The sequence below is a fragment of the Drosophila sechellia genome, chromosome 2L (assembly GCF_004382195.2).
Source record: "Drosophila sechellia strain sech25 chromosome 2L, ASM438219v1, whole genome shotgun sequence".
Lineage (NCBI taxonomy): Eukaryota > Metazoa > Arthropoda > Insecta > Diptera > Drosophilidae > Drosophila > Drosophila sechellia.
The window spans coordinates 9,422,392-9,445,892 of record NC_045949.1 but is presented as its reverse complement, the minus strand read 5'-3'; the positions used below and the strand labels follow the sequence as shown (position 1 = coordinate 9,445,892).

The 23,501-nt window shown below is 45.2% G+C and overlaps 2 protein-coding genes across 2 annotated transcripts; both read right to left on the bottom strand.

The window, feature by feature from the left end:
• Nucleotides 1–453: 453 nt before the first annotated feature.
• On the bottom strand, nt 454–1,222 carry LOC6611838 (keratin, type I cytoskeletal 14). Its single transcript, XM_032727268.1, has 2 exons — nt 1,090–1,222; nt 454–1,026 (listed from the first exon to the last, which is right to left on the bottom strand). The coding sequence occupies exons 1-2, from the start codon at nt 1,099–1,101 to the stop codon at nt 520–522; spliced, it is 519 nt and encodes a 172-aa protein (XP_032583159.1). The 5' UTR covers nt 1,102–1,222; the 3' UTR covers nt 454–519.
• A 485-nt stretch (nt 1,223–1,707) lies between these two features.
• On the bottom strand, nt 1,708–23,430 carry LOC6611837. Its single transcript, XM_032716691.1, has 20 exons — nt 23,327–23,430; nt 15,908–16,045; nt 15,077–15,810; nt 14,836–14,995; nt 14,535–14,778; nt 11,922–14,463; nt 11,515–11,858; nt 11,244–11,454; nt 10,813–11,171; nt 8,792–10,754; nt 8,563–8,721; nt 6,958–8,504; nt 6,270–6,894; nt 3,945–6,213; nt 3,714–3,883; nt 3,574–3,660; nt 2,952–3,511; nt 2,695–2,895; nt 1,939–2,629; nt 1,708–1,874 (listed from the first exon to the last, which is right to left on the bottom strand). The coding sequence occupies exons 2-20, from the start codon at nt 15,978–15,980 to the stop codon at nt 1,812–1,814; spliced, it is 13,002 nt and encodes a 4,333-aa protein (XP_032572582.1). The 5' UTR covers nt 15,981–16,045; nt 23,327–23,430; the 3' UTR covers nt 1,708–1,811.
• Between the last annotated feature and the right edge of the window lie 71 nt (nt 23,431–23,501).

Here is a 23,501-nt window from a genome sequence, read left to right as displayed (position 1 = left end):
CCACACAGCGTCAATCATTTCGGAAAAGTTTAATGAACCTGCGAGGTATATATGTCAGTTGTCAGCGTGTGTATACGCACTTTGCCGCCATCATAAAAAAGGACTGCTCAAAAAAAGCTTTGCTCGAAAGTGTTCTGAGATTTGTAGCTTTGAATGGAAAAGTTAGCATAAGCTTTCTAATTTTCGATAACAAATTTCGAAAGTTTGGAGTCTACATGTAAAGTGACATTGCTCTACTTTCACATTGTTATCAAGAACTTTTTAAGCTTTTGAAAGAACCTAGCTAAGATTAAAACCTATGGATAAGAGCATTTGCCGAAAATTTATGGAACAAAATTATATTTTTTCGTTTCTTTATAGACTTCAATTAAGTTCAGTAATGTCTTTTCTTTTCAGTATATTCTGAAAACGCAGTACTTTATCTTAAACACTATTTTTACTCATTAGCTTTGTAAAATAATACTCTTCGATTTAGAGCTGGCATTCCAAAACTTACACACCTAACCACGACTGTCTTCATCACCAGCCGTGCTCCTTTTGCAGGACGTGTTTGTAGATGGTAAAAGGAACAGGATAGGGCTTAGGCACCGGAATCTTGATCTGCTTGATCACCTCGACGGGATAGGGTTTCTCCACCTCGACGGGGTATGGTTTCTCCACGGTGTAGGGTATCTTCTTTTCGGTTATTTCGGGTACTATTTTGTACACCGGCACGTGGATCTCCTGCTGGACGGGCACGTGGACGGCATAGGGTTCCGGAATCTGCAGCCGAATTACGTTGGGCACCTGAACGGCGACCGGATGGGGAATAGGCAGTGGCACCTTTTCGATCACATGCACCGGCACGTGCTTCGAGATCTCCGAGTACGTAGTGGGTGTGTGGTGGTGGAAGTGGCCATCGCCTCCTCCGCCGCTGCCTCCTGATCCGCTGCCGCCGCCTCCGTTTCCCCCGTATCCGTAACCATCGCCATATCCTTCGCCACTGTGCTCCGAGGCGCAAATCAGCTGAATACTACAAATCAGAAGCTGAAAGACAATCCAGTGTTGAAGTGGGATGCGATGATTCCCTATTCCCATGGCCGCACTTACGAATCTCCACATTTTGTCTATGTCCGTGGCTACCTGGCCGGATCTCTGTGCAGCAATGCGAATGGCTGCAATCTGTCCGCTGGTTTTTATAGCTTGCCCAAAAGTGAAAGATTCGCAATTGGGCCTAGGACGGCCTGTTGATGTAACCATAGCATTGAAATAGAAAGTATTGCATTACCACTCGGCTCGCATAATTTCCATTGTGCGCTTTTCCAGGGAAACGTTATATCAACAAATTGGGTTCAACTGGGTATCAAGTGGTTCGAGTGAGCGGACATGGTCCATTCCATCTCGGATCGCTTTGGCTCGCCTCGCTTTAGGGTTAAGGTTGTTACACGTACTTGAGTTCTGCCTGCCGCTTCCGTCAACCGTGGCCGTGGCAGCACCAGCTGCAAAAGTGATAGTCATCCAATTGGTCCACCGCAAGTGGCTGCCACCAACTTGCAACATGCAGCATGCCGCATGCAATCGTTTGTTGCTGCTGCTGCAGGCGGTCGGGCAACTTTTAATCAGCGGCCGCGATTGGCGCAGACAATGAATAGGAAGCAGAAAACTGGTCGGGCGTGTCACTTGTTAACTTTGGCCAACTATGGCCTGGAAATTATGACACCAAATGCATTTATATATGGTTTGATTTATTTTTACAAAATATGCCTGTCGGTTATGCATTAGAAAAGCAGGGACATAACTGAACTAGCTAACTAATTGTGGCGGACTATAAACTACGACGTTACATTTGTCTCGCTCTCCGGCTCGTCTCCCCAGTCCCAGTTATTAAAGGAGTCCTGCAAATGTAAGTATAGAATAAATAAATTAAATGATGAAGTATTAAGTCAAATAACCACTTACATAGTCGTCCAGATCGTACTTCTCCCCTGGCAGAGCCTGTGGCGAGCAGGCCATGTAGGAGACGCCCGTGTTGTGGGCGGAGCACTCGCAGGTCTGGCTCTGGATGGGCGTGGCACTGAGGGCGACCCGCTTGGCGAAAATTGTAGCGAATCGCTTGATCGGATACTTTCTCTCCGGCTGCAGCTTGCGGGCACTGAACACAGATCCCTGTGTCTCCACCGCTAGCGTTGTACAGATTCCCAGATTGCGCTGCGGGATGTGGGTCGTGTTGCGGGTCTCCGCATCACCTTCGGGGAACCGCTTTGAGTACACCAGCCTGCTGTCCAAGCCAAAGAAGTGACGCAGCTTTTTGCTTCGCTCAAAATCGAACTCCGTGTCGGCCAGGATGTGGAGGTTTACGCCCTCCTCCAGTAAATATAGCAGGATGGATGTGTAGTCGAAGCGCATATCCCTGGCCGCACATTTACTGCACGAGAGCAGGATGAAGGTCTTCGATACGCCCGGACGGAAGTTCAGCTTGGCAGCCGCGGAAATGGCCATTAGGATATCGTTGCTGCTGCCATTTCCGGTGTTGATGTGGCCAAAGTAGTTCGCCAGCTGTTCCGGCTTGGAAGTGAATTCGTTGTGTTCGTATATCACACTCCTGGCTTTGTCATATGGAGAAACGCCTCCGAAGGCCATCACAGCGTATCTATGGTTTTAAGGATTGGGACAAGGTCATGCAGGTGAAAGAAAAACATTTAGGAAAACACTCACCGATTGTTAGTTAGCTTAGCGGCCTGGAGTTGCTCTTCTATGCTGCTCACCACTGTCATGATGTTCTTGGATGTTTTGAGATTGGCATTGCATTCCTTAGCTTCAACGATGAAGACGACGTCGCTGCTCCTTGGAATATCAGGCCCTGAGAGCTCCATGAAAGTACCCTCTGGCACGTATGAGCCATTCGAGAGCTGACAGCTAAACAAGGAATGATTAATACTCAAATTTGATTATTAGAAGCTTAACCAACTTACAATACACACTGAGAAGGCACCCGCATGGGAACCTTCAGAGCCGTACAGGCCTCAATGTAAGCCAAAGCTGCTGCACAGGCTCCTTTCACCGCCGGGTGTCCCTTTCGAATTGGCGGCGACTTCATGCCCAAATCCATACACATTTCGTAGAAAGGAGTTGGATCGAGGACTGCACTACAGGTGGCCAGTATACCGGTGCGGAAAAAGCTGCTACAGGCATCACTGACCTCCTTGCTGACCTCTTGGGTCTGAGCCAGCTTATTCTGCCTGCACTGCTTCAGGCTCCACGAATCCGTGAACCGCTGCGTCTCATTGGAGATCACACCACTGGACATGGTGTACTCGTCGTAGGGTTCGTTGTTCAGGGTTCCCAGTAATCCCGCTGTCCTGCCAAAGTACCATCCACTCACCTCGAACCAACAGAGATCAAACTGAACATTGCAGTGCAGACTAAACTCGGTATCTGAGGTGATGGAGAGTACGTCCAGATCACGATGGATGTTCACATCTCCGAGTTTAAGAGGTAGGATGGGTTGAGGATTACCATTAATGCTTATGTGCTGGGTATAAGTTCAAGAGATTAATATCTACTGTAAAACATATTTTAAATAGTTTGACTTACATCTGTTTCGAGGTCGATTTCAATCAGTTGACTATTCGCAATAAAGCTCAACTTGCGTGTTAGTCCTTGTCCAGCCAGTGATTTGCTCTGGAAGAAATATATTTAATTAAGTAAACAAGGCATATTCCCTATATACCTACCGCTGGTTCCAAAAGCAAGGTGAAGTTTCGTTTGAAGAAATCGTGGGCTAGCAGATAGCTGCATTGGGAAGTGGAACGTCCAGTTCCTAACTCGTCAAAGTTAAGATTCAGACCCACATAACGCTGATCGAAGGTCATGTAGTGACGCGAGTCAATGAGCAATGCCCGAGCTACGAAATAAAGTAATAATTAAAGTAAATATAAAAATATGTATAAATTCAATAAACTCACAGTAGTACGGTGGCAGCCAGGTCTTGGGATCCAGATGGGTGCGCATGTTATAAAGCTTCATGACGATCGATGAGTTGGTTTCACTAAAGAAGCTCTGCGCCTTGGCGAGCACCTGGTACTCGGGAATCTCCTCGAACTTGGGCGTCTCGTTGAAAGCATGCCAGGACATGGGTAGCTTCTGTTCAAGGTCAATAATGCCCACTTCCGGATCAAAGACGAACTTGGTCTTGGCCTCCCTATACATGTCGGCTGTTTCTAAGGCATTCATGGCGTAGTTAAGGAACTTATTCCTCACCAGACCGTAGACCTGGTGCAGGCGGTGTTCCAGTTGCAGTTCGTCTGCCACCCAATCGACCTTGGCCATGACTTCATAGTACTTCTGCACCATGATCTGAACCTGATCAATTTTCTCAAGTTCTTTGATTTCCTGCCAGATTTCAGTAAGGACCTCGTTCAACTCAGCGCCGAAAGGTACCAGTTTGAAGTACTTCTCCTTAACAAAATTCCAGGCTAGCGTTGAATACTTCTTAATGTTGGTGATGGCATCGTTAGCCTTGAAGTCCCGGTAAAGTCGTTCTGCATCAGCCGTAAAACTGGAGACCTTGTTGAAGTACGGAGACTCCGCCAGCTCATTGGTGCGCTTGTATATGAAATCAAACACCTCCTTGCTGAGGTTCCAGGCTGTAGTCTCTATAAAGCTAATCATCTTGAAAAGATGAGGCTCGAATCGCTTTAGGACTGCCTTCCAGTGGTTCTCCGCCAATGTCCAAGTCTTGTGCCAAAGATCTTCAATGTATTTTATAAACTTGATGTGCAGATCTTTAATAAAACTGTCGTACTTTGCGAGGCCTTTCTCTAGTAGAGCGGATATATAGACAAGACTCTCGCCATGGAAGAACCGGGACACCGCATCCAAAAGATTGTTGTACGTGGTTTTAATGGTATCGATTAGCCATACAATGCTGTTCCGTAAAGCCTTTCCAGAATCCCCCATTGCCTGCCACAGTTCAGAGAAGATCTTGGGCAGTGACTCGATGTGATCTCTGATGGCGAGTTCATCCAGGATAGTTAGCGTGAAATTGACTACGTTCTTGATATAGAAATCATTTGACTCGTACGACTGATTTACAAACAATCGTAGATCAGCGAGATCCTCCTCCAAAACGCTCAGCTGGCCAATATCGTCGATGAAATCCTTATTGTACTGTTTGGCTGTGTTCCACACCACGCCCATGGATTCTTTGGTTTCCGTGTAGATAGACTTAATCCAAAAATCAATACCTTCTGAGAATGAGCTGTACACCGATTTGCCCACGGCTTGAATTTTTTCGCGAACTTCCTGCCGGATTGATGGACGCCAGTGGAAGCGACCAGTGATTAGACGTGAGTGATTCATCTTCAGATACGAACTGACATCGATCACACGTATCTCCTCGTAGTTGCGCCAAATGTCCAGGAATGCACTGCGTGTGTCCGGAATGTAACCGACCATTTGAAGATTCTGGCTGGCATCCTCCGTCAAGTTGAAATCCATGCGAGCATAGCGCTCCAAAATGTCAATGTATATGTAACCTGAGTGGTTTGTATCAGGAGTATCCCAAATTGTGGCATTCAACCCGTAAATCGGATACCGAATGGTTGGCAGCAGGTGTAGTCGCACTGCGTGGAATGGCGACTGACGTTCGTATTCCAGTTCCCGCTTATTCACATCGAGCAGAGCCAGGAATTTACCATATCTTGCCGGAAAGATGTCACGCTTGTAGTGGGCTGTAGACTCCGTCTTATAGTAAGAGTTCCTGGCCGCCAAAGTTCCATTTAACTGGACATCCAGTTCGGAAGCAATATGTTTGCCGTACACGTGGAAGGTGTAGTTGGTGTGACCCAGTTCACTGTATCTATCCGTCAGCTGAGCACCCAGCTCAATAAGTTGGTCAGGAGATTCCGAATAGTCGATGGTCAAGTGCGTCCTTAACAGATCACGCAGCCCACGGTAGTACGTCGCCTTGCAGTTTATGTCCTTCTCCAGGAGGGGATGTGCCACCGTCAGCGCGATGCTGCGATGTTCCCGATCTCCACGATGCAGGGGTTCCGCTTTCCATTGAAGATTGCTGTGTATAGTCTTGGGCTGTTGGTCATAGTTGCCGCCCAGCCATTGGAAAGACAGGTCGGAATTAAAGTTTGTGTCCGTCATGTAGTACTGTCCTGAAGAGGAGAGATTGCGCTTCGGATAGAAAATTTCCAGGGCAAAGCTCTGGGACTCATTGCCAACCTACGAGAGAATTCCTATTAGGTTATCATTCAAATATGATCGATCGTTTCGCTTACCTTGCTGAAATTACCCAGCTCTAAGTTGTATCCAATCCATGCTGTTTCCGACAACTCCAACTTTGTGTGATGCCTGACAACTTCGGGGCTGACGTCCTCGTACTTAGTGCTAAGCACTACGGCACGATTCGGATGAATGGCCACCACCTTGAAGTCCTGCGCCTTGAGAGTGGCCCTTGAGTGCAACTCACCGGTGAGATTGAAGTTCTGCGTGTTCCTTAGCTCGTAGACCTCGATGTGCTTAACGTCCTGGGTTCCTGCGGGGTCGCTGGCATCCCTGGTGCTGACAAAGTGAATTCCCAGCGGTTTCACTTCGTTCTCCAGCGAGATGTCCGTTGTCTCCTTATATATTGGGGCCTTCGCCTGTTCCACCCGCTTGTACTTGCCATCGAGCACTTGCTTCTCATTGTAGACGACCTTGACATTTCCTGCATCCTGATTGCGACGCTTTTGCAAGCCATACACCATATCCGCTCGATGCCGTGTTGCCAATGGAACTTCTATTTCCACATTGCCATTGAGATTGTGGTTAAAGTTGTTGGTGTCGCTATCATAGTTGCTGTTCAACTTGAAGTAGGCAGTATCCTGGGGCCAGAAGCAACGGCAGTAGCGGTAGCTCTTTCCACTGCAAGGGAAAATAAAATTCATAAAATTAATTAAGAGTACAGTCCGTTGTTTGTTAACTCACTTGTTGGTGGTAAAGTTAAAGTCTGTCTTTAGCCAACTGACATTGAGGAAGGTTGGCAGTGTGCTGTTGAAGATTCCATGCATGTTGCTTAGCGAACTAAAGGACACATCCAGATCGGTAATGCGACGACTGGCAGGATAGTCCAAGGCGCCCACCACGTTGTGGTGACCCGACTTTTCCAAGTCATAACTTCCCGTAAGGGCAAATGTGTGTTCATTCTTAAATTTGGGCGTGATCATCTTGGCAGAGAACTCTTTTTGGGCTCCCTGCTTGTGGAGCAATTCAAAGTCACCCTCCACTACAGACAAGTTTTGAATCTTTCCCCACTCGACATGGCACAAGCCCTTTTGGTTATTGGTGGCGTTTTTATAAGAAATTCGAGACAAAAGCTTATTTTGTGCTTCCACACTCTCGTAGCTGGCCTCAAGGACGAAATCAGGATTGTTTAACTGCTTGCTGATCACGTTGCCCTGATAGCTGGCACTCAGCTGGTGGCGATCTCCAACAGGCAAAGGCAACGCGGTGATAACTCTAAACTTGAAATCATCAACTGACTTATATTCTGCACTACCATTTACGTCGAGATTCCATTTGGAATCGACGCTCAGTCGTCCACCCGCCTGCAACTGGGCGTATGTTTGTCCCGGGTTCTGGTACTTGGCACTAGCGTGGACAATTCGTGGCTTAGCATTTGGTCTCTCCAGGTAGTTTTCCAGTACCAGCTGCATGTCCTCGGCTAGAATCCAAGACCACAGGCAGCTCCCTCGGCCTATATACTGACCGATCTTATACTCGCCCACTATGTGGCCTCTTTCATTGACGAAACCGACGTCCGAGTGCAAGTGCACCGTATCGATTCCGAGCTCCTTCCATGGGGTCTCCAAGTTCAAGTCTCCCACAAGGGAACCCTCGGAGTTGGGACTAAGATTGCCGTAGAAATTAATGCGTGCGATTTCTGGCTCCGTACTCTCCACTAGAACTGAGAAATCCATAGCTCCGTTGGTCTCGCTGACACTGTAACCTCCTGACATCTGGCACATTTTTCCATCCTCAATGGCGCTAAAAGAAAAGCGAATCTTCTTCGGTCCCGCCTCATGGATGTTAAGTTCAATCACACCATCTCGACCTCCAGCTTTGGGCTGTACCCTTAAAACGACATCGATTGGCAGACTATCGGTCATGCGGACGGCTCCTGTGACTCCATATGTTGCCATATTTCTGTACAAGAACCCTGAGACATCATATCGGCCGGAATCTCGGGGGCTTCTTATCGCAGTACCGTGCATGGAAATGTTTCGGAAGTTTTTCATTGGAGTCCACACCTCAATGTTGAAGACATCTTTTTTCTTGTTGGCCCGCGCTCCGTAGCCTATGCTCTGGCCATTCTGGCTCAATAAGTTAAGATCGAAATTGAGCTGGGGATTCTGACCCTTGATGACCAGAACAGACGTGGACGCCATCTGAAGTGGCAGCATGGTGGTTTTAATCCTTCCATTTGCGTTAACAATGTAAGACGGATCCGTGTGCCAATCCGTGGCAATGTGAAGCTAATAAAGAAAATAGGATAAGTAGGCTGTAATAGTATACTATTACTTTTCGTATTACATGGTTGAGTGTTCCATTGTCGGTGACCTCGAATCGAATATCAATGGCTTTATCCACGGCTGAGAAGTCTTTCTTAAAGTACACCTGGCATCCATAGTGGGGAATAGCGTCCGTCTCCAACAGGATGCCCACGGAAGTTTCCAAGAAGTTGTCCTCGTTCTAAGTACAGAGATTGTTGTTTAATATAATTGTTAATAAATAAGCTTCGTTTTTAGACACAAGTACTAACCTCTATGGAGGCAGCCATCGAAAGATGTGTGTGGGCCGTAACCGCACTGATGTTGCCCTTATAAGCATTCTCATCCAGTTCGAGGTGTCCGTGAACGTAGATTTCGTGAAGCATTTCGTAGGGTGTGAGGAGCGTGATCTGTACATCATGAGCCTTGGGCTTAACATTATCCTGCAGTGCGGTGTAATTAAACACAAAGCCCAGCTCTTGTGTGTTGTCCTTGTCATCGTTGACTACAAATTTGACGCGCTCATAGAACGCGTTGAAGTGCAAGTCAACGTGATACTCCACAATCGACTTTATATTCTTGGCCACCGCAAATGGTGTAGTCACGGTCAAAAGATTGTGGACATTTATGTAGTCAGGGTAGTGTAGGCGATCCTTGAACTCCACCTTGCCCTGTGGCAGTTCCACATGGCCTACAACCAGATAGAAATCTATGATCTCCTGAATATCCACATTACCCACAATAGTTGGCCACACCAGAGTGTCCACCTGGAAGTCCGTGAAGTAGGAGAAATACTCCTCATCGGCATCTGGCTTGTAATCCATCTCAGCATTAAGTGGTTTGAAGTCCGCGTCGTAGAGCATCTCCAATTCCATTTTATTGCTGCCCAGTTGATTTACCAAGTCAGACTTTGGTTTTCCATTGATTTTCACACCCAGCTTATAGTTGGACATCTTGCCGTGCAACTGAAAGACAAACTCCTTCCTCTTCAGTAGCTGAACAATGAAACCGTTCTCTTCGAAGCCAGCCAGTGGGGTGAATACGTGATAGGAGTACTCAAAATCGGTTATATTCTGCCTGTGCCATACGCCAGTGAATCCCAGGGTGACATTGTTCCACAGCCCGCGCATGTCAACATGCTCCGGATTAAACAGTGCAAATATTGCCGCCTGTTGGAAACTTTCGATTGGCGTGGCCACACTCAGCTTGATATCGAAGTTCAGGAGATTCTCAACATCCGCCAGGACCTCCACTCCAAGAGCTGCCGTAGGAGCCCTGACCTCCGCCACGGCATGGCGTTTCTTTTCGTTTAGACCAAAGCGGGCGTTGATGGTGCGGAATTTCTCCAATGGAGTGGTGATGTTAACGGTTAGCATGTTGTCCGTAAACTTTTTGACATAGCCGTTCATTGTCAAAGTGAACTCCCGAAGATCAAAGTTTAGGGAAGCTGCTCCACTGACCACCCGTTGATCGCTCAGTGAGAAGTGGGCCACCAGACCACCCTTCTCGTAGCCCTTGAATGGACTTACCAGATGCACTAAACCAGAATAATTATTGTATCGTTGGTTTTTCTCAATCTCCCAACTGGAGTCCATGCTGTAGGTGTTAAATGTATCATTCTGTCCACTGTATCCAAGATAGAGCTCTGTGTCCACCTTCTTAACATCCATCCAATGCTTTAGCTTCACATTGATCGTGGGAATATCCCGGATGGTGCTATTGATGCCGAAGCGAACATCAAAACTCATAAGTTGATCGCTGACGTCGTAGTCGCTCTTGTAGCCCACCTGCAGCTTCTGATCACCTGCCCAGAAGAGCGTAGAGTTGACTAGGATCAGGTTTTGCAGACTATAAATGCCAGCATCAAGGCTGTTGACTCGCCAGCCTTTGAAAGGCGTCCGCAGCTCGGCTTTTACCCAGTTATGGAGTGTATGGCCAGGCAGAATACCCGCTTCGTACTCGAACTCGATCACCTCGTTGATGCTCCAGGAGGCGTGGAGCTTTCCGAAGTATTTGGGTCCTCCGGTAAAGGAGTTAAAGCCAAAGTGAATGGTGCGCTCCGGATAGGTGATCATCAGATTTCCATCGTAGTGCTTTGTTCCAGGATTATTGTATTCGGCAAGCAGGCCCAGTCTCTGGCTAGGATCGCGATTAGCATCCCACTTCAGCTCTAGAGAAAGCTCCTTGCGCTTGTCCACATTTAGCAGGCCAACTTGAATATGTACATCACGTATTCTAAGGGTGTTAGACATGTATTAAAGATCCTGGCTTAGAAAATGTGACTTAGACTTACTTATCCATGTGAATTTCCAGCTGCAGGAGTTTAGGCTGCTCTGACAACAATTTAGCATTAATCCAGTAGTCACGTTCCTTGACCTTTAGTCGCACCTCCGCATTGGTGTTGCGATTATGGTCATTTGAAGCATATTGTATTGTAAGGCCATACGGATCTTGGTCATATTTGGCTTGAATATCATAAAAGATCAACAACTGTTTTCGACGATAGATAATGTTGAGGGAGGTTATATTGAAGGATGGACTTTCCACAATCATTTTAAGGTGGTGAAGAGCCTGAACCCGCGAGCTGCGATCCTTGTAGTTTGCCTTGACTGCGACTGAGTGTCCAGTAAACCATGAACCGTTAATAAAGATCTAAAGAGATTTTAAATTACATAAACTTAGTACCCACATTAAAAATATTGATTTCATAAAAATAATTCTTACGATATAATCCTTGGTGGCTTTCTCGTTCACTTTAAGACTGGCTGTGCACGAATTGAACTCCGGTACGGTCACGTTCATGTAGGCATCAATGGCAAACAGGTTCCGTCTTGGCAAATGGACGGAAAACAGTCCTGTGATCTCCTTCTCAGGAGCGTACTTAAGACCAACGATGACATTGTGCTCGGTTCCGTTTTTCATGTGTTCTTTGTGCCTTCAAGTAACGATAACACATTTAAAAGACTTTAAAAATACGATTTTAAAATATACTTACCTAACTAAAATGCGGTAGTCAATCTTTGACCTTGGAAGCTTCAGTTCTAGACTGGCTCGCGTTTGCATTTCATCCAAGAAAGTGTCGTCAGCTTGGGAGCGAGCAAAGACCAAACGAACCAAACTGGTGTAGTTGGGATTAACATAATCGGGCGCATTATTGTAATTGATCATTCCTTCGGTGTGGCCTTGAAGACTAAGCCACGTGGATTCCGATGCGAAATTTAGCTTCGGATATGCCGAGGTCTGGAGCTTCATGTTACCGCGATACTCCGTCTTGCTCTTATCTCCATTATTAACCAGCTTTCCGGCAAAGTTAATCTCCTCAATCTTATTTGCTTGGAACTAGATTAGAACAAGAAATTACCTTAATTAAGTGATTAATTAATTAATTAAGCAGATACTAACCCTGTATTTAATGGTCATGTTGGTTGAGGTGGTTATCTCGGTTTGGACTACGTTGCCCTTGATCACAGCCTGCAACTTTTTGGTCTCAAATGAGAGATCCACATCATGTTGCTTGATGCCATTCTTCTCGTTTACTTTTACGGTGCCAGCCAGACCAGTAATGTTGACACCATTAATGGCCAGCAGCATACGAGGATTGTAGATCCAGGCAGTGAAATCCTGGTGCCTTCGCAGTTCCATTCCAAGGTCCAACGATCGATTTCCATTCGTATCTAAGTAGATATCCAAGCGCCTGAAATCCGGGTTTCCATCATAGCTGCACCCAGCGGAGACACGATTAGGTCCATTCACAAAAGCGACGGATGCATTGAAGGCATCGGGCACCTTGGTCACATTTGCAACCAGAACCCGGGGAACCTTTGAGCCCGGAGTGGTAAACACCAGCGAAAAGTTGTTGTCCTCTTCCTGCTGATCCCACTTGTACTCAAACACGTACTTCTTAGCACTTAGATCCGACTTCTTCAGAATCAAGCTAAAGTTAAGTGGTCCTGCCAGTAAAAGGCTTGGGTAAATTTCGGTGGCATTGCTCAGATCTGGAACACTGTAGTGGGAGCACATCTGCAATCCGATGGCCTGATCGAGAACTGGCCAGGTGCATGTGGAATTGGCACTTCGCTTGGCAATGCCCTCCTGGGGCAGTTGCTCCTCCCGCTTCTGAACCAACAACTCGGATCGCACACTGAAAATCTCGTTTTTGTCCCGGGGAAGATCAAACGAGAACGAGACCAGATTGCGGCCACGCACCTTAAGCTTGGCCACCAGCTCGGAGTTAGAGTAGAGGTTGCTCTTCACCTTGATGCCGGATTGTTCCCAGAACATGTCCGTCTGCATGGTGGTGATCACATCCACGGACACCGAGGGTTTAAACTGACCTTCGACATCAAAGTGCCAATCGGTGGGCGGATCCATTTCATCCAGGTTGCCACTAACACGAAGATCTATGGAGGAAGCTCCAAAGGCATGAATCGCCAATGGAAGTCCGACCGCCAGGGGCACTGTATATGAGGCATCCAGAAATACCCGGGACTTCCTATACGTAAACTCCTTGCCGGAAAGTATATTCTTTGCCTGCTGGAAAGGATTGAATTTGGCAGCCAGGGCCATCACCTCCACCAAAGACTCTACGTTAAAGTAGCGCAGATCATTGCCAAAGACCCGTAATCCAAACTGTGCCCGTGGATTATTGTAGTCGTACTTCAGCTTATAACCAAGACTGTCAACGTTGCGATCGATCTCCTGCTTACGTGTGGTACTGACATCTCGCTTTTGTCGCTTATTACCTTCCAAGGACTCCTCAAAGTCGTAATCTTCGTCCTCTTCCTCCTCAGATGCACGAGCTTGTTGCTGAGCCTTTCTCTTCAGTCGCAGATTATCCAGACTCAGCAGATTTTCAAGGGTATCGTCTTCCTCGGCGCTTTCATTGCCCAACCAGCGATTGAGGAAGGAGAGCTTCTTGCGCAGCAACTGACCGCTCAAAGGTCCTTTGGGACCAAAAGCGTTAGCCGCCAACTCCTCCAATCCTTCAGCGCGGGCCGTGAACTCAAAGAAGTTAACTGACTGGCCAAAGAGGTCGGCAGTAAAGTTAACACTCGCGATGCGTGGCAAGTAGGAATCGGTTCCAAAGATAATATTCGCATCCGTGGTTGTTCCAAAATTGTACTCGTCGAAGAATAAACTGTGTTCGTAGTTCCTCGAGAACTTGCGAATGTCCATTTTAAAGCGTTCCGAGAGCTCATCATTAAGCAGCAAACCCTGAGCTTCGATGCGAACTGGGGAATTTGATTTCGCCAGGTTGGTCAGATGGGACCACACGAAGGAGCCCACCTGGTTGATTTCCTCATGTTCTAGGATCGATTTTATGACCCCAACTGATATGTAGTCGGGACACCTCATGGCCTGCAAGTAGCTGTATATACGCAGTTCCGAATTCAAAGTATAGTTGCCGTAGTTATCCAGGAAGTAGCTCCGATGCCGAGCACAGTCAACCCTTCGGAAAGCCAAGATACCGTGTAGGCGAATATCCACAGGGGCTTCGTCCTCACGAATAATCCACTGTAGCTGTTCGGCGAATGCCGATGACACCACTCCAATGTTACCTAATCCCTTCAGCAAGATCACCATACGCTCACGGGTGCGACGCTCTCCCTTAAACAGGTTGTATAAGTTCAGAAACTCGGTCTCCAGAAGATTGATAATCTGCTGAACGCGAAGGTTCTCCTCGCAAGCTTCGTGGTGTTTGCAAAAGCTGTGCACCACTGCAGTGGCTCCCAGGGTGTATTCCGCGTCCAGTCTATTCTTGGCGTATTCCAGGATCGAATGGAATGTTTCCAGGGTCTCTTCGTCGGGCCGTGTGATGAAGGACAATGCGGTCATCCAGTCGTGAGCCATTTGCTTGGTCAGTTTTTCGTTGATAATCTGATCACGCATCACTTTATATGAGGCTGTGCTACCAATGAAGGGAAGCGATTCCAACAGGTGATTTCTGCAGTAGACGATTTAGAAAAGTTATTTAAAGTATATATTAACTAGTTCCTGTAAATTAAGCTTACTTACCTGCCCTGTTCGCAGGTACTAGCAGACCGCTGGAGCAGCACGGATAGTGTCTTGTAGTCGAGGCTCTTGGAGGTCTGCAGAAAGTTGGTGAAGACATCGATGAACTCACGCTGGATATTGGGAAAGCCAACTCTACACATCTCCACCAAAAGTTCCCTGGCAGCCTTAATTTCATCATGCGAGGGCTTTACGGCAGGTGTATGATCAAATACCAGAGTGGCACGTCTATCGACTAGCTCGGGATCTGTGGATTAACCATTGTTTAAAAATTGAATTATTGAATGAACAAGAAATTTTTTACTTTGTTCTAAAAACTCTCCGGCGCTGTAAGACTCCACCCCGTCGAGCTTCAGCCGACTGGTACTGGTGGTCAGGGCACCTGAGCTGGCGTTGGAGAAGGGCACCAGAAGATGTGTCTCCAGGCATTTGACTTCTTTATAAACGTTGTTATCAATGGTGAGCTAGACCAAATTGTATAGAAATTTATTTAATTAGGTTCGAGAAAATAAGACTACATTGATAATTTTACAAATTGTACTTACATTGCAGTAACTTTGGGATTTAAGGATTGGCCAAATGGTCTTGTCGTCGCGGAATGTGTAAGGCGTAGTCTGGAGAACGGAGTGGGTGGCGTATCGCTGTCGGCAGGAGTTGATGTCCTTGGTCTTGCGTATCATGACATAGGAACTGTCAGTGTCTTCCAGTGCATACTGCACCTGACATTGACCGGAGACATCGGTTTCAGTTGTATTAGCATCGACGTCGAATCGCATCATGGTATTCTGGAAGGCCGAAAGGATGCCCTTCTTGATGTTGAGCACCCATGGTGTCTCCTGCTCCTGCGGACACACCTCGCTGATGAGGCCGTCGTGGAAAGCAAATCGGAGAAGATTCTTGGTAAGATCCACATTGAAATCAGAGCTCTTAGGGTGCATATTATCATAGTTTTGCGACTCGGATTCTTCGTTAGCCAGATTGTCATAGTAGTCGTACTCTTTGGTCTTCTCGGAGGAATCGCTCTCGTCGTTATTGAGCTCGTCCAACGTATCGTACAGCTTGGCATCATTGATCCTCAAGTAGCCCTCGCAGGGCTTTGGGAAGAAGATTTCCAAGTCGGACTTCAGCAAGAGGTCAGAACTATTGTCGCCGGATCCGGCGAACTCGGTGCGCACAGTCACCGTGTATTGATATTTGTAGAGTTGTTCGCCATAATTGAACTTAGCACTTTTCGAATCACATTGAGGTCGTCCGCAAATCCGCGGATCTTTGAGTGGATCTACAAGTAAGGTGTAAATTTGGGATTAAATCTTTGGTATAAAATAGATAACTTTTTGCTTTTAAATAAGTTAGTATTGGAATTGGAAAATAATTACTTTCTCTCACTGCCTGAGTGTGTGCGATAAGCAGAAGCAGCCAAAAAGCCGCCTGTGGCTTCAATCCACCCATGATGGGCTTCTCCTTGGCTATCGAGGATTCTTCGGATGAGATTGGACCCGGTTACATGTGGAAACCTACAAGAGAAGAGTGTGACATGCAAGTTGTAGATAATCCTGTTGATCTGCGACTTCATTAAGAATCATCACTGCCAGCTGACTGCACCGACTACTCGGGGCCTTTAATTGAATAAATTTTGCAACTGATTGGACAAAGGGGAGAAACAGCCGAGTTAACTTCGGAGTGCTCGTATTTGACATGCTGACACCAGCAGGAACTCCAGAAATGGCAAAATGAGCAGCCCGTGTAGTTCTGTAATATTCGCAAAATGATTTCTCACTCAAGTGCGTTTTGCTTGGGAATGGGTGCGATTTCCTTTGAAGCCGCACACATCCCGTCCAGAGCCATCCGTCCATTATAATAACACGCCACGCCCCCTGGCCACAGCCCCCTGTGGAGCCGAATGCAAAGCCAAAGCAAATCAATTGAATTTCCACTTGATTCCACATAAAACACACAAAACCAAGACCCAAGGAGTATCCACCAACCCTCTGCCATCATTAATTCCAGCAATAAAGTGGGGGCACCAGGCGGAATCCTGCGAGGCGTTCCCGACAGCTTCGATTGATGCCAACTGTTGTTTGCATTTGCATTTGATTTTAAAGCTGCAGTTCACAAAAAATAAAAAAAAACAAAAAGAAATCAGAAGAGAAGAGTGTAAATCCTTTTTTGTTTTCCTCCGTGCACTCTGCTGTATTGAACCTTACAGCTGCATATAAATCCTGCATCCTTTCTAACAGTGCTGGCATAATGCTGACTTAAAAAAGATTTTGGTGAAAGTCAACAGAATTAAATAAATGCATTAACTATAAAGTAAAAGAGTTCAAAAGATGAACCAGGCGCAAATCCGAGCTTAAAGCAGAAAGAATATTCGGGATCTTTTCAGATCAGATTGCTTTAAACCAATTGAATGTTACTTGGCTAGCACCCTTATCCTTAACTCCAAAAAAGGACGAATTTCAAGAGATTGATAAATGCTTCATATAATTGCTCCTTCAATTTAATTAAATGCCAAAACCTGTACGTGTGAAATAGAATTTAAAAATTTTCCGAAATACGTCCATGTGAACACCTCTGTCCCACAAGGCCATCCTCCTCCGCTTCCTGCGGTCTGATTGCGGTTCTGGCTGCTTGCTGACAATGATTGCTGCAAGAAACAGTGAGAGCACTTAACACTTTTTTGCACTTCGACTCCTGCTGCAACTTATGCTGCTCCGGATTTGGCCAGCGTGCCGTGTACATCAATTCGTTCATTTCCATCGAGGACTCCCTTGCTGCGCAGCACCCAGTCCACCCGCTCGCAGGATAACTGTCGGAATCCTTGTGTGCGGCTGTCACAGATTGAATTGCGTTTGCTGGTGGCTGCCCGGGTAAATAATGATTGCAAATCACGCTGCTGACGCCAATCGGGCCAAATTGCAGTTTCCACTATGTTTTATCGCTACTTTTCTCAGCAGGCTCCTTTCGTTCTAGGTTCTATCACTTCCGTTAACATATTGATATATGGTTGCTCATCAGGGATTTTAAAGTACAAAGCACAGCTTAATATTTAAGTTTGAATTTAAAATTCATAAGCTGGAGTTAGCTGGTTCCTATTACACACAAGCAGCTTAGCGAAAATGAATTTAAAAAAATTCATAATCTACGAAGTTATGGGCTTAAACCAAATTTCGTCAACCAAAATTGGTTTAGCAGCGCTGCAGCTTATCAATTTAGATTTCCCACGCACGATGCATTGAGATTAGCGAGTCAGCGCCCCACAGAAACCCAAAAAAAAAAAAACAATGCCAGCTTGAATGCACTGCAGCGAGTCAGTGGTTCCTCCCACACTGTGTGGAGGACACTTATTATCTCCCTTTCAGCGATGACCCCATGACCCTTAAAATCTGCACCCCACCCTGCAGGTCATTCGACTACTCCTGTGCTACACAAATAGCAACTTTTTTGATATGGTCCAAATGGAAGTACAAATATCTCAACCGTCTGGAAAATTGTTTACATAGTTGTTTTTGGTCAGTCAGAAATATAAAAATATTTTCCTTTTGCTTTTGAAAGCTACAATTTTAAAATATCTGTTTCATATTCAAATTAAAAATGGCTGCCTTGAGCAAAAATTAAAGTATTATGTTGTTATAACAGTGTTTTTTTCTCAGTGTACGCCTCTAATACTGCTGCCGTTTTTATCCGCAAAGCAGACAAAGCTGATAAGCGATAAGCGGCTTAACTTCCGCGACTGCTCGGACGAACGAGGACGTGAATACAGATTCGGAGTAGGAGTAGAACTATCGTGGCTTTGCTAACCAGCACATATATAATTTGACAACGATTTGCAAGAATAATAATAATGGAAATGGGATTTCTGCGGCGTGCTCTTTGATGATTTTTGCTGCACTTTTGGCCTAAGCCTTAGAGCTTGTATACACACCCGACACGACCCCGAAATCAAACGCCCAAAAAAGTGCAATAACAAGGCAGAGAGCACATAAATTCAAGCTCCCCCACCTCTGTGGCCCGATCCCCAAGCAAACAAAACTTACGATTACTTGCCAAAGCCAGAGAAACTCAGGAGCCATTTGTTTTCATATTTCCCCCTCACACACTCACATCCTCCCCGGGCAACTCTCATAGAACATTTCCCAGGCAAACATTTTGGTAAAAATGCAATTTTCAAGTGAAGGTGAAGTTGCAGCCGAGAAACTGGCAGAAAGTGAACTGCGAAGGCTCTGTGGCCAAAGGGCGCATGGAGAACTTTAGCAGATTGTTAGCGAGTTAAAAGAACACCTGAAATGACGATTTGAAGTAGTAGAGGTATGCATAAGCCTTTCACATACATATGTATATAGAGATCGAAATTTAAGAACTAGTTAAACAAAATTGACAAAGAAAAATTCTTTACAAATAAACGAAATGAATTGCTTGACTCTAAAACAACAAGCAACCAAATGTTTGTGCTTTGTAGCAAATGGAGCAACATGCGTATTTGTAAAAGAATTTATACGAATTTTTTGATTACCAACCGATCCCGGAAGAAGTACAGTAAGTCCAAAGTTGATTTTGATTATGCCTTGTTTTCTGAGTCTGTCTGGTGGCATCATGCCCTGTGATCCAATGTGGCACTAAATTCAACAAAGGGGAATAAAATGCAGGGAAATTTTCACAAACATAAATTCCAAAGTAAATGCAATTACGTTTGCTGCAGCAATTTTCCGGAGCGGGGCGGCGAAGGAACACCTTCGAAAAAGGGTTAGGATGGGGGGGTCGTGCGTGGCACATATGTGTACGCACTCGCATCCATATGTTCCGCATGAATTGTAAGGCGGAAATTCTCATCGTCGTCGTCGCTGCTGGCATGCAAATCTAATAACAATGTACGAAAAGAAAGTTACCCATGCAGCGAAGGAAACACCAACTCTGAGGAGTTGCAAACTAAATTGGAGCTGGCTGCGAAAAAATTTGCGAGCAGAAAAGAAGAGCAGGAGAAGCAGATCTCCTTCATGACCATGGCGCTTATTCGAAAATTTTGAGTGCGTGGCATGCAGCAGCGCCACCGGAAGCAGCGGCAACAAAAGCGACAAAAGGAACAGGAAACGATGACAACGGAAGCATGCAGTCATTGCATAAAGACGCGGCAGTTTGTTCCCGCCTCACATTCCTCCATTTGCAACTTCCACTAAAAGGCAAAAAATGATGGGAGCGCAGGGCATTGAGGCCGCTGCGATCTGACTTATATTAGTTTTTTCACAAACGCCATTAATACCCCTCAAAAGTATAAGGTATTTGGGGTAACAAACGTAACATGGTATCCTATGAGCATATTATAGCTTTTTATTAAATGAATGAACCTACTTGAGAGAGAAAAGTAGGATATGCGAAATCTAACTAACAATATCGCCTTAACTAACTAATACCTTAAGGCCTTAAAGTAGACTTGCTTTGGAGATACCAGGTAGCATATAGTCGAGGGCCTGAACAATAGAGCCCGTTGAATTCTGTTGCCTTCTCGCCACCTGGCTGCCATTTTAGCGCCATCACGCTCCGCTCGGCATGGTCTCCTTGTTATTGTTGTTCCCCTTGTTTTTTGCACCCAGCCGCCTGGACCATCGTGGCCCTAATGGCCTCCAAATGGGCGTCGTGTTTGCGCAATGGCCCCCCTGCAACTGCTCCACTCATCGCTCGCCTATCCCAACGTGCATACAATATGCAATGCATTTTTTCATGTTCGATAAAGACAATAGGTGTAAGAAGGGCGGACAGGTGGTGGAAATGGACGAAAAAGGGCCAGAGAAAGGCAGGTGGAAATTGTTCGTGTGCTGGGTGAGAAATTGGAAAATTGAAAATTATGTGTATCACTTGAAAAATGGCTAATAAACGAGATTAAAATTGCTAGAGGCGTGATTTTCAGCTGCAAACTGAGAATTGCCATGGCAGGCGGGTAAAAATGGAGTATAACGAATAGGAAATGGCCTGGGATTGCATCGAGGAAAACTTTGCGAACAAACTCATACTATGTGTCCTCGGTAAATTGCTTTAGGTGGGCACTTGTAAAAGGATAATGGAGAGGGAAAAATGTCCGAAATTAGAAAATATATATACAAAGTTTATTGAGAAGAACTGAATCATCAAAGGGTATCGTAAGAAATTTAAAGCAAATACAAAATACGACAAATTATAGGGCCAAGAAATAGAAATAGAAATTTAAGAACTTCTAAAATTTTAAAAAACCCTTAAATTTGGAACAGTATTGCCAATCAGTGCACTGGAAATCTAGAATGTGAGGGACTTGTTTATGGCTTTAAACCACACCTTCTTTCCATTCCGTTTTTCATTTTATCCGTGCCAACTGCTACAATCAATACGCATACGCACCGTTGTACGGCTGCTGCAGCTCTTAAAGCAAGTGTCGCTCGCTTTCAGTTTGGCAAACATTTGCATAATTTGGCAATGCTCACTTAGATTTTGATGCCAGTTGCTCTTTCGCACATTTGCAGTGAACGGAAAGAAGAACTATTATGCAAATTTGGTTTAAACGTTGAACAAAAAATATCCCCATGCCGTTTGTTTGGCTGACTTGTAGTCAACTGCAGGCGTTTCAGTGCCATTCCCCACTGAAGGTGTTACCAAGCAGTTGGCTGTAAATAGTACTCCTCAGCAGGAGGACTCCCACTCCCACTGCCAGTTTGTCCGTTTGTTGGTTTTATGTGGCTTAAATCGTTGCCGTTCCTTCACTTGCTCCAGCTGCCTTTTTATCCCATCCTGTTGCTATCGTGGCTCCTGTCGTTGGGCTACTTAGTTCTTAGTTGGTCTAGTCGTGGCCGCACTTTTGGTTCGTTTAATTTTTATGGCTTTGTAATTAAAAAAAATTATGGGAAAGTGGCGCAAGAAGGGAAACCAAAGAGGAAACTAGCCATCTGTTTAAGGTCCTTTTTAACGGTTTTCCCGGCCGGTCTGCTTATAGGGTTTCTAATTGAAAGCAAAATGCACGTGTTGCTCATGAGGCTGTCTACCATTTGAGCTATTTGGGTGAATAAGCATAGTGTCTGGTGAAAGGCTATAAACCGAATGAAATTTATGTGGATCATAATGAAGCCGTAAATAAGTACATTTATCTAGCTAGTTTTTGCACTTCATTTTAGCACTCTGTCCTCCTTTCCACTGGTTTACTTTCGTATCCATCTTCACCTCAACTAATCCCGGTGCTTTGTCATGTTTAAGGTCGAGACATATGCAGGAGTTGCCGCCCTGCAAACCTCTCCAAATCTTGCCAAGTCGGATTGATGTCAACTGCTGCAGCGACATTTTTGGGCTGACTTCGGGCCAAGTGGTCTGACCAACAAGTGGACAGATCGCTTGAGGAAATTAAAGAAAAGCCGCACAGTGGGCCCCCGCTAATGCGCTCTGTGAGTTGCTGACGTGCATGGTGACATTTGAGTGCTTTGGGAAAGCCATAATCCTTTCACCTGCGCAATCTGAATCTGTCACCTGCGAGTGCTGCATGTTTCATGTGTGGGATTCAGTGTGAATGCAACGAGCATACGCCATGTTGTGCGGAAAACAATAAATGCGCCAAGAGTTACGGAGCTCCTTTTGTCTGGTGTTAAGGGTTAAAATGTTTTTCAGTATCCTTTTACAACATGAAGTAGACTAAAGGATATGCGTTGAGTAAGCAATGTGTCAATCTTACTAATCATATATAAATGTAAAGATAATTCGTGATAATTCAGCTTTTAGGATAATCATTCAGTTCTTCTTACAACAATAATGAACGTACTTTTTAATTTATATACGGTATAAAGGAATAAACAATATAATGTTATATAAAAGAATATTGTTTTCGCTCTTATTATGGATAAAATATTTCGTAAGCGTAAGCATTTCATTTTTAAATGCTTCAATCTTCTCTAAAATCCAAGCTTAAAAAGAGTGTTTCATAAGTTTAAAGTTCATCTTTATTTTACTTAGCTGCGGAAACGGATCTATATTTTTCAAAGTAGTAGCTGATTTCATTCTGGAATCTCATATCAGTTGACAGTAATCAGGTTAAAGTATTTGCACGTTTTTGTATTTTTTTATTGATCAGATTATTCACTCATATAATGTTGTGTTTCATTTTTAAATGAAACACAATGAATGATTAAAAGTACTCCACTAACGGTGCAAGCATTCATCTGATATTATTAAAATCAATATAATGGCTTAGTTACTCATTTATATATATTTAATATGTCAATTCATAGTTTCACTGCAAAACATTTCACAAGAAGAGTAAATATGACAGTCTGAAACTGAGAGATCTTTCTCTGCTCTTCCTCGACAGTTGCTTATCACTTCACACACTTTATTTATAAGACCCGACATTGATTAAACTGCGACTATTCCCTCTTGTTTTGTATTGAACTCTTGACCCAACTTATCTGGGAACGAGACTGATTCCGATTTCAAATCCACACGTAGGCGATGTTAACTAGCGATTTCAACGACATGTGGCGCACGGGTTTTCACAGTTTGAGGTTATTTTCGGAAACTTTCCACGTTCCTTCTACACATTTTCCGCTACATTTGGGCTCTGCACCGCAATGGCATTTTCCTCATTCGAATTTGCAGCATTTCACTGCACTTTATTGTAAAAAAAGAGCACAAATTAATGAGATGCATGCTCATTTCCGGTACGTTAGGCACAAACTTGCACAGGCCAGCTAACCCACGCACACAAACGCAGAGACTAAGGAATTAAGTGCGACGGCGCAACAGGATGGCGTACAAGTGCCACCGAAGGCAGCTAACGGTGAATTTATCCTTACTTCCGGTTCGAACGCGCCGCCAAACCGTCAACAGGCTGGTTCTCTCTCTCTCTCTCTCTCGCTTTCGTTTCCGGTTCCGTTTTACAGCTCGTCACTCCACTTGAGTTCTGAGGAAGCGTCCGTTGCCCACGAAGCGGCAAACACGAATGAGGCGATGGATTCTGGCTGATGCTGA